This window comes from Lolium rigidum, chromosome 4 (assembly GCF_022539505.1).
Source record: "Lolium rigidum isolate FL_2022 chromosome 4, APGP_CSIRO_Lrig_0.1, whole genome shotgun sequence".
Taxonomy (NCBI): domain Eukaryota; kingdom Viridiplantae; phylum Streptophyta; class Magnoliopsida; order Poales; family Poaceae; genus Lolium; species Lolium rigidum.
The window spans coordinates 214,672,285-214,682,731 of NC_061511.1; the positions used below are offsets into that span (position 1 = coordinate 214,672,285).

The 10,447-nt window shown below is 44.1% G+C and overlaps 1 protein-coding gene across 1 annotated transcript; it reads left to right on the forward strand.

The window, feature by feature from the left end:
• The first annotated feature begins 3,515 nt into the window (after positions 1-3,515).
• On the forward strand, positions 3,516-8,385 carry LOC124707028 (protein CHUP1, chloroplastic-like). Its single transcript, XM_047238690.1, has 9 exons — positions 3,516-3,918; positions 3,993-4,042; positions 4,123-4,848; positions 5,485-6,783; positions 6,925-7,056; positions 7,135-7,316; positions 7,477-7,588; positions 7,760-7,903; positions 8,000-8,385. Exons 1-9 carry the CDS (start codon positions 3,840-3,842, stop codon positions 8,096-8,098), a joined length of 2,823 nt encoding a protein of 940 aa, XP_047094646.1. The 5' UTR covers positions 3,516-3,839; the 3' UTR covers positions 8,099-8,385.
• The last annotated feature ends 2,062 nt before the right edge of the window (positions 8,386-10,447 follow it).

The following is a 10,447-nucleotide window of genomic DNA, read 5'->3' on the forward strand; positions in this document are numbered from 1 at the left end:
AGAAACTTTGTGAAAGTTTAGTTCTTTCAGGAAAACTGTTGTTTGATGGGTTCTCACGAAATTGGCGCATAAACCGGCGGCCTGCCGGAATTGTATCGTGTCGCCGGATTGCTCTGGCATGTGCCAAAAGGCACACAAAGAGTTGTTTCAGTGAAAATAGAATAGTTCCGGCCTGATGGATTCAATCCGACGAGGAAACCAACGTGTCAGGTTCAAACCGGCCCAGTCTTGTGCACTGGGACCAATCTGGCGAGTATTTCGATCTGCCGGTTTGTACGCCGGTCCAATACGGCAGGAGGCGGCATCGCCGATTTAATTTGCCGCCGGTTTGGGTCACAAGAACTCCCCTAACGGCTAGTTTTCTCCCTTGGACTGTAAATAGCCATTCTTCCTCCTTAAGGAGGTAAGGTCAACCATTACACTTGCTCTTTCTCTCATACTCCATTGTTGAACCTCAAAAGCTTGTTTCATCTCCCTTCCCTCCTATGATTCTTGCATCTTCTTGAAGGATTTGGAAGAGGGAATCTAGATCTACAATCTCCACCAAGCAATTCCTCCTCTAAGTGAGAGGAACTCTTGGGGATCTAGATCTCGAAGTCATCTGTTGATTACCTTATTTTTTCTTCCTCTCTAATTCCTGCATAGCACTTGTTGCTTTGGTGGGATTTGAGTGTGAATGATTTGAACACCTTTTGTGTTATTTCTTTGCATCCTTGGGTAGTGTTGAGCTCTTCATTTCGATTAGTTCGAGTGAGAGACAGTGAGCCTGTTACTCTTGGAGCACTTATCCCTCCGGTTCGAATTACTTGTCGCAGATTCAATGAACCTAGAAAGATTTTTGGATTTTTATTTTTGCCAAAATCAGTGACAAATAGTTTGTTTCTCAGAGAGTACTTCTCGTCCCCGAGTTGCAGCAAAATCCTCTAGATTGTTTGCTTCTCGGTGTAGCCGAGGATCTACCTCTAGCAGTTGCATTTTTGGGTAAGTCCACAAACCATTTGTTTCCCATTATTTGTTTCTAGCTTTTTCATATTTATATATTCTCGCATTGATAATATTTATGTGCAGTATTCACTTGGTGGTTAGGAATTGCACTTCACTTGAGGAGGAAATCCAGAACAACACCTCACTTGAGGAAATCAACAACTCCTCCAAAGGGTTCATGTTAAAACGAGGTACAACAAGAGGGTTATACTGCCACCACAGTCTTGGGAAGTCGGTAATGCTATTATCCTTTCAAAACCACGAAGACAAGGATGCAACTAAGAAAAGTAAATTATCTATTGTGTACATCTCTTGTATAGCTAGCAATGATTACATGTCAAAATGCATGTATATGTGGTGGGTGAACATGCAATCAAATATAATGATAGTATCATACTATTATGTGTTGTTAGTACAACTAGGCATAGGTATGCTTGTATCATGGTTCTGCAGGTATATATGCTTGTATCATGGTTATGCAAGTAAAAACATATGCAATATAAGCAATCAACATACCGCTTGTCTAAACAAAAACGTGTGCGCCATGAGCTGAACACAGACGGTGAAACAACACCGGTCGTTTGCTATCATCCAAAACACAACCGGTTGACTGTGAATTACCATTTGTGAAGACCATGCATGCCGCACACGGTTTTCGAAACTAGTAGTGTGCGAAAAATCAGCCATTCATACACGTTCAAATAAGATGTGTGCGCTGTAGAGGCTTATCGCCTACCTTTGTATATTGACAGCTAGGTAAACCATGTGGGAACTACAAGTATTAATGTACGGCCTAGACCCCTATGTCCTACATGTTTTTTATAAAGTACATTTTTTTAATTCAAACATTCATATCAAGTCTCACATCAGCCTCTGCAGAGTTAAATGATATAAGATAAAAGAAAATTACAAAGTCATGCATGAATGCATGTGGGGTACAAATATATCCTTCGTTGTATGCTCCAATTGTAAGGACACCACTGAAAACAACATGTGGTGTTACAGTCTTTATAGAATTGACCACGACCGGAGCCAGCATACCCATTGGAAAATAACCTGCAAATGAGATTCATTTTAGCATTAGAACCATGTCACTTCTGCATTGTCATAGCGACCATAATAAGGAAAACTCTTCGACGTGTACGAAGATTCAAATCTTGCGATCAATGGCTCACACAATTGTGGCCAAAAATATTTACAACAGTGCAAGGTGGATGCATGTTAAAAGCCACTCAGATAACTGACCATATAGAAGAAACTTATACTAGAAGAAACACCTTGTACCAAAAGAAACATTGTGTACTGCCTTACTAGCTGTGCTTTGCAAAATTGTCCTTTGATTAGGGTAACACCTCTTCGATGGTAGCACACACTTATTATTTCTACCTGGGGCATCAGAATGGACTAGTGTTTTGCAGGTGTAGTCCACATAGAATTTAACATTTTCATGTAGATTTCAATGAAATTTGCCTTTTCTTGCAATAATTGGACAAATGTCAACTGCCCGTTGGAGGGTATTCCATGCAGCGAGGCGCGCACCGACTAAGTCTCGTCTAAAAGTCGCATTTGGTGGGTTTGTTCCTAGCACCTCTATGATGTAGAAGCAGTATATTGGTCGTGAAGAGGGGCATTTCCTAGCCATGAATCCCTGAGCCATTCCATAATTAAGAAGGTGGAAGAAGTATTTCTTTGTTTGCCACCAGATCAGGCAAAAAAAGTGTGAGTCCCCGGTTTCAAATATACCCGGATATAGCCTTTCAACCCACATTTTTTTTCCTCTGGGAGTTTTTCCCATACCCATCCTCCATTAAAAGTTTGAACAACCAGTTACTAAGGAGAGAGCTATGTTTTAGGCGTCAAGATCCTGGATGCCGAGGCTCCCTTGGTCTTTTGGACAAAAGAAACTTGTACATAAGTAATCCAATTACTCGAGTACCCCTTTAGGAGGCCTGGAAGAAAGATATCATACATATAGTACCATATTACTATTACTGAGCACGCTCATCAGCTTAAATCACTAGCTACTGAGCTCCAAATACTACATAGTACATGCAAGCCTCTAGATTTATCAACTATTCCAATGAAGGTAAAAAACACATCGAATTTCTGGACAATGCAATAGTTGAGATATGAAACATGCCTCGGGTCAATCAAGCCCATTTTTCTGCGGTCTTTTACAAATTAATCAGAATAGTTCAGTACTACTGATTTAGATTTTAAAAAACTATCCAGATTATATTCCAGCAGAGGGCAAATGCTCCATCCTATGTGCGAGCCTCTCATCATAACTCCCCCCGTATCCCCTATCCACACATCACCATCGATCTGACTACAACTCCCCCTTCACCCTCACCCAGACACACCAGCCACCACCCATTTCTGTGCACAGGAAACAACGGCATACCACAATCTTCCAAAGACACAAGCCTTCTCTGCATCACAGAAACAGCAAACGAGAAGCCCACCAAGATACACATGCTCTCCTCCTGGTCCTGGCACCATCAGCATATGAAAAATTTGTCAGCTACTACTAACTAAGAAGTGCCACACTATTGGACACACGCAAACAGAGAGAAAATAAGCTTCAGACTTCATGTGCTACACGAGCTTGTTTTAGCTTAGGGATAAACATTTGCGGTGCCAGCATGGCATGGATGAATAAGGCCAGCCACATGTTCCTCCGGTGGTCTTCGGTTGCAGGCTAGAGATATGGAGAAGGTTTAGCCGCCTTGGCCATTCACACATGCTCCTCCTCCCACCTCTGCTTTTGCAAGCTTTCTGATGTGCAGAGCCAGAGCTGCCTGTCTCTGCCCTCCTGCCGGTTGAGGCCGGCACAGTGATGAGCCGACAGAGTCATGCTTGTGCGATTGGGATTCGTGGTCTTAGCATCCTTCGCGGCGTTTACCCTTAAGAGAGGGAAGGGGCCTAACAAAGGTACGTACATCTCTCTCTGATGGTTCCTCGTGTCTGAATTTCTCGCTCAAGCTCTGCTTCATTGCTTGTTTCAGACAATGGCCAAGCAAGCAAGAAGAAGGATAGGGCTCGGGGTTTTGAACATGTACGTATTTCCAGTCTACTAGAAGTTGCAAGTTACAAGAAAACTCTGTTGTATTCACTTTTCTGTCTGAACTTCTTCAGGGGGAGAAAGAAGAAGAGGCGGAAGAGGTTAAAACAATCAGCGGTATAATAAACTCAGCTCCATCAGTAGACGACGATGAAGACGATATGTTCTCAGAGATCGAGAGCCTGCTGGGTGGGGAGATCGACATCCCAATACCGAGCGACAGGTTCGACGTCAAGGAGCGGTCACGGTACAACGCCCACATGGCGAACAACGCGGCCGAGATGGAGAGGCTGCGAAGCCTGGTGCAGGAGCTGGAGGAGAGGGAGGTGAAGCTCGAGGGAGAGCTGCTGGAGTACTATGGCCTCAAGGAGCAGGAGACCGACGTCACCGAGCTGCAGAAGCAGCTCAAGATCAAGACGGTGGAGGTCGACATGCTCAACATCACCATCAGCTCGCTGCAGGCGGAGAGGAAGAAGCTGCAGGAGGACGTTGTCCGAGGCGCAGCAGCCAAGAAAGAGCTCGAGGCGTCTAGGACCAGGATCAAGGAGCTGCAGCGCCAGATACAGATGGAGGCAAACCAGACGAAGGGCCAGCTGATGCTGCTGAAGCAACAGGTCATGGGGCTGAAGGCCAAGGAAGAGGAGGTGGCCAAGAAGGACGCGGAGATCGAACGGAAGCTCAAGAAGCTCAAGGATTTGGAAGTGGAGGTCCTTGAGCTGAGGAGGAAGAACAAGGAGCTGTTGTATGAGAAGAGGGACCTCATGGTGAAGTTGGATGCAGCCCAGGGGAAAATAACAGAGGTAGAGAGTAGTACTTTATTACTCTTACTCTGCAAAGTTTGTAACAAAAAATCGCATTTACTGACAGTACCACACAATATTCAGCAGCAGTTCTTTCTAGCATAATCATTTGCATGGTCCTAGAGGATCCTAGTTTTTGTGGCAGACTAGCAGTGGTTCTGAAACATTTGCTGGATTTGTCTCTATCCGTACAGGCCTATCCTCTTAGCTTGTCTCTAGTTCAAAACTAGTATTTTGCTTTTGTTTTCACTTGCAAAAGGTATCACAAATGATATGCTCTTTCTTATATTGCTTTTTCTTCCTAGAAACCAAACCAATCAATTAGTTTCATGACCAGGACTGCAAATTTTGACTCTTCTCTTGCACATAATGGCATGATTTTCGCTGTAACATTCTCATCAGGACAAGAACTGAACAGCTTAGTATCAGGATAATTACAATTTTCATCCCTGTTCAAGAGAACATGCTAAGGTGTTTTTCTATATTGAGAATTAGCCTTATATTTCAGACCCATATCACAATTCTACACTTCTACAAAAGAAGAACGCTAGCCAGTAATTTTTAATCAAGTATTGGATAGTTTGTTACATAATATACTTTCCAATAATGTACTAATGATATATCATCTCCCTGCAGAGTGATGTGGTTGCCCATGCAAGAGATGAGATTAACAACTTACGACATACAAATGAGGACCTCACAAAGCAAGTGGAAGGCCTACAAATGAACAGATTCAGTGAAGTAGAAGAGTTGGTGTACCTGCGGTGGGTCAATGCTTGTCTGCGATTCGAGCTCCGCAACTACCAGATACCATCAGGAAAAATGTCTGCCCGTGACCTCAATAGGACGCTTAGCCCAAAATCACAGGAGAGGGCTAAACAGCTAATGTTGGAATATGGGTCTGAACGAGGCCAGGGTGACACTGACCTTGATAGTGCTCCTTCTTCTGCACCTTCTTCCCCCAGAAGTGAAGACTTCGACACTATGTCAATCGACAGTTCTTCCAGCAGATACAGCTTCCTAAGCAAAAGGCCCAATCTGATGCAAAAACTCAAGAAGTGGGGGAGGAGCAAGGATGACAGCAGCTATTTATCATCGCCGACACGGTCCCTGACCAGTGGCTCTCCAAAGAGGAGCCAGAAACCAAAGGGCCCCTTGGAATCTCTCATGATCAGAAATGCAGGAGATGGTATCTCTATTACAACGTTTGGAAAGAGGGAGCAAGATTCCAATGAAATGGATGACGCGAATATTGCATCTTCATTCCAATTGATGTCAAAGACTGTCGAAGGCTTTGCTGATGAGAAGTATCCCGCTTACAAAGACCGACATAAGCTTGCTACAGAACGGGAGAAGGCGGTCAAAGAGAAGGCTGAGCAAGCTAGAGCACAAAGGTTCGGTGGTGGCTATAGCTCAGCTCTAGTACCATCTCCAAGAGCTGCACTCCCACCAAAACTTGCTCAAATAAAGGAGAAGAAGGTCCCTGCAGCAAATGTTGAACCCGGCGAGCAATCTAGTGATAACCAGAACAATCCCCTGGCGGTAACCCAGTTGAAGCTTGCCCAAATTGAGAAGAGAGCTCCAAGAGTCCCCCGTCCACCTCCCACCGCATCAGCTGTTGCTTCAGGAGCTACCAACACTGCAGGCGGAGCACCGCTGCCGCCACGTCCACCAGGTGGACCTCCTCCTCCGCCACCACCTCCTGGGAGACCTGGTGGTCCGCCGCCTCCACCGCCGCCTCCTGGTTCTCTATCCAAGAGCGGTGCTGGTGGTGACAAGGTACACCGTGCTCCAGAGGTTGTGGAGTTCTACCAGAGTCTCATGAAACGGGAAGCTAAGAACACAACTTCTTTGGGATCAAAAACATCAAATGTTTCTGATAACAGAAGCAACATGATCGGCGAGATTGAGAACAGATCAACGTTCCTCTTAGCAGTAAGTATCTTCAATGGCCCACCTTGCATAAATATCCTGCCAAATTCATGGCATCCATTATTAGTGCAGCCCACTATAATCGGTCGGTAAAAATTCTATGTAAGAAATGACCAACATTGTCAAAAACTTGGAATTTTTCAGGTCAAAGCTGATGTGGAGACACAAGGAGATTTTGTTGAGTCGCTAGCAAGTGAGGTCCGAGCAGCAAAATTCGTGAACATAGATGATGTTGTTGCATTTGTACATTGGCTAGATGAGGAGTTATCTTTCTTGGTAAGACCCCACAAACTTTTCCACATTACGTATTCTGCACATGATCTATTACTAAAAACATCAATTAACTTATTTTAGGTTGATGAGCGAGCGGTGCTAAAGCATTTTGATTGGCCAGAGAGCAAAACTGATGCATTAAGAGAGGCTGCTTTCGAGTATACAGATCTGCAAAAATTAGAAAACAAGGCTACATCATTTGCCGACGATCCCAAACTTCCATGTGAAGAAGCTCTCAAGAAGATGTATTCGCTGCTTGAAAAGTAAGTATCTCGTCTGAACTAGGTATTCTCGTAAATTGCATAGTTCTTCAGGGTGAAGCAATAAATAATACGAGAGAGAATCAGCAATATCTAGAAAATTCCAGAATATTTGTGACAGCATCATTGTGTCGATGAAATAACCGTGCCGTGCTTATGACAGAGTGGAGCAGAGTGTTTATGCACTTCTTCGTACAAGAGACATGACCAGCGCACGCTACAAGGAGTATGGAATACCAGTTGACTGGCTATCGGATTCTGGAAAAGTTGGCAAGGTGTGCATCGCTAGACTATATCTATTGTTACTGAATTACCAACTTATGTTGGCAACCTTAGTCAAAAGAGCATTGCATACGTTTATTAATTCCTTATAAAGATGAACAAGTTTCTAGTAAGAACATGAACCAAAAGTTGAATAAAAAATCTAATTTCACATGTTTGTGTAGATCAAACTGGCATCAGTTCAGCTGGCAAAGAAGTATATGGAGAGGGTTGCCTCAGAGCTCGATGCAATGCAAGGCACTGAGAAAGAGCACAACAGAGAGTTCTTGCTCCTCCAGGGTGTCAGATTCGCTTTCCGGGTTCATCAGGTATACAACTATCTAAAGTTTATATATCAACAGTATGAGCATTTACAGGTACATCAGAGAGTTGAAATCACAAACTTACCGTTCACCATTCTACAGTTTGCTGGAGGCTTCGACGCGGACAGCATGAAAGTTTTCGAGGAGCTGAGGAGCAAGATGAGCACACAGGCACCCGCTCCGCCGCCATCGGAGACATAACACGGAGTCAGGGTTCCACGCTTCTCTTCTCCGGTCTGTTTATGCAGAGGGCAGGATTAGTTGGCTAGCTAAACTGTACAAAAGAGAGAACTGTAAATTCCAATGTTGTCTTGTATATGTCAAGTCTACAGGTTCTGGTTATACTATACGTATATCCGTTTTTGTCCAAGTTTGTTTGTCAGGTTACATTTTTGTGACCGGGCAGTTTGTAAAGAGTGAACCACAGTCATGAGATACCTAGTTTCCGCTACTCTTCTGATTCAGTGATATGTCACAGTTGATGGAAATTTCTGCTTCAGTGTCCATAGCAACCTTATCAGATTGAACTGTCTGACACTAAATTCGAGCAATACTAAAACAGGAGAAATTTTATAGCGAGGAAACTAGGAAAGGGTTGTTACTTGGTCTCTGATAGTGTAGTAGAACAGTAGAAACCCCACGGTGGAGCACCAGAGCGGCCCTGCAGACCGCGCGGCTGAAGCATATCCGCAGTCAGGTGTACTGTGGGGTTTGCGGCGGCGGGCTCCACGACTGAATTTCGAATGGAGTAGCGAGCGCTGCAAATGGGGGCGGTTGCGCTCGGTTCGCCGCCGGCAATGCGCCTGCTGGAGCCGCCTCCTGTTGCATCGACAGTCAGATCGATCGAAGGAAGCTAGCGGGGGATTAGCTGGTGCCGCCGCCGGGGCGGGAACTTGGCCGTCGACAATTAGCTACCGACGGCGGCGGCGACGTGGAGCAGCGGACGGAGTCGGGATATGGGCTTCATGGGCTACCAAGGAATTGCACAACTACCATATGGGCCAGTAGCACATAACTGCTTGCACCAAAACCAGCCCATGATAACCCACTTTCATAAGTCCCAGTCCACAGCTATGGTAATTAGAGGCAGTCACCTTCCTCCCGAGAGCGGAGCCGAAATTTCCCTTCTCCTCTCGCATGTCAAACCCTAGTTGCGCACGCCGCAATCGGAGCACTTGGACCATAGCTAGATCATTGCCTTCGTGGCCGCCATGTCCTCTGGAAACTCGACGTGTTGGTCGCTGCCTCGCCGCCGCCCGTTCACCCCCCCCCCCCCTCATCGCTAGCCTAGACTGCGATGTGGTGGTATGTGAATTGTAATTGAAATGTTGATTCTTTACGTGGAAATTAGTTTGAAGCTGAAGGCCGAAGAACTGGCAACAACAAGTCCAAGCCCATATGATGTGATGAGAACAAAGCGTACTGGAAGAAAGCATTTCTTCTTTTGAATATTATTGTTGCACTTCTTGTGTTGGTTTGTTTGTTGGTTCCTGTAAAGAAATAAGAATTGTAGGTGTTGTTGATGCAAGGGTTTGTGTTGTGTTGATTAACAAGTGGGTGCATGCATGTGTGTGTAACCAAGACAATGTAGGATTCATGATCTCTCTATCTATCTATGATGTGTTGCTTCTGTTGTTGGTGATCCATGGAACAATATTCTGAATCCAGATCCTATTGGTTATGTCTCTAAAAATTGTCAGACCAAATTTGTGTTTGCTGATTTTTTATGGATTTAAGGGTGACATTTGTGAGACCAAATTTTAGATAAATATTTGAATTTTAGACCAAAATTCATACCAAATTTCATCAAACATCAACGTCATTTCAAAATGCCACAACCATTTATATCTCGAAAAATTGTTGTTTTTTAGTGAATTATTAAGGGTGACATTTGTCAACGCAACCTCAACTAACTTGTCCTATCTACCTTTTTTGTGTGTTTTAGTCTTGAACCTGTCAACAAGAGCAAATCTTACACTAAATTGCCTTTGCTTGATATGGAAAATCTACTTCTCTGAAATTCTTGAACCTGTCAATCTTCTTTAGAGTTAATGTCATCATCATCTAACACTGCATTGCCTATGTCCGATCCTGTTAGCTCTCTGTCAAATTTGGTAATCATTTGGCTCATCCTTTTTTTTTTGTCTTGCTCATTGCACTCTTATTCAGTAGATTATTGAACAAGACTATATAAGTAAACTTTTTAAATGGCATGCTATGATCATATGACATGCAAATGTCTCATCTTCTTCCTGTTCAAATTTTCAAGCAAAAATTAAAATACAATAGGAAAAACAGATTGTGCAAGCAAAATTTCAGACTAAACTTCATATTCTTATTGTAAGATATTTTCCACATTGTCATGCATCAGAACACCAACTGCTGCTGCTTCTGCTGCTACGGCTGCTACTGCTGCCACAACCACGACCACCACCACCACCACTACAACTACCATCGAGGTAACATGCACATACTCATCATAGTCAGTACTCCACGAACAGGCGGCCCGACTTCACCATTGATGACCACCAATGAGGCCCTCATGACAAC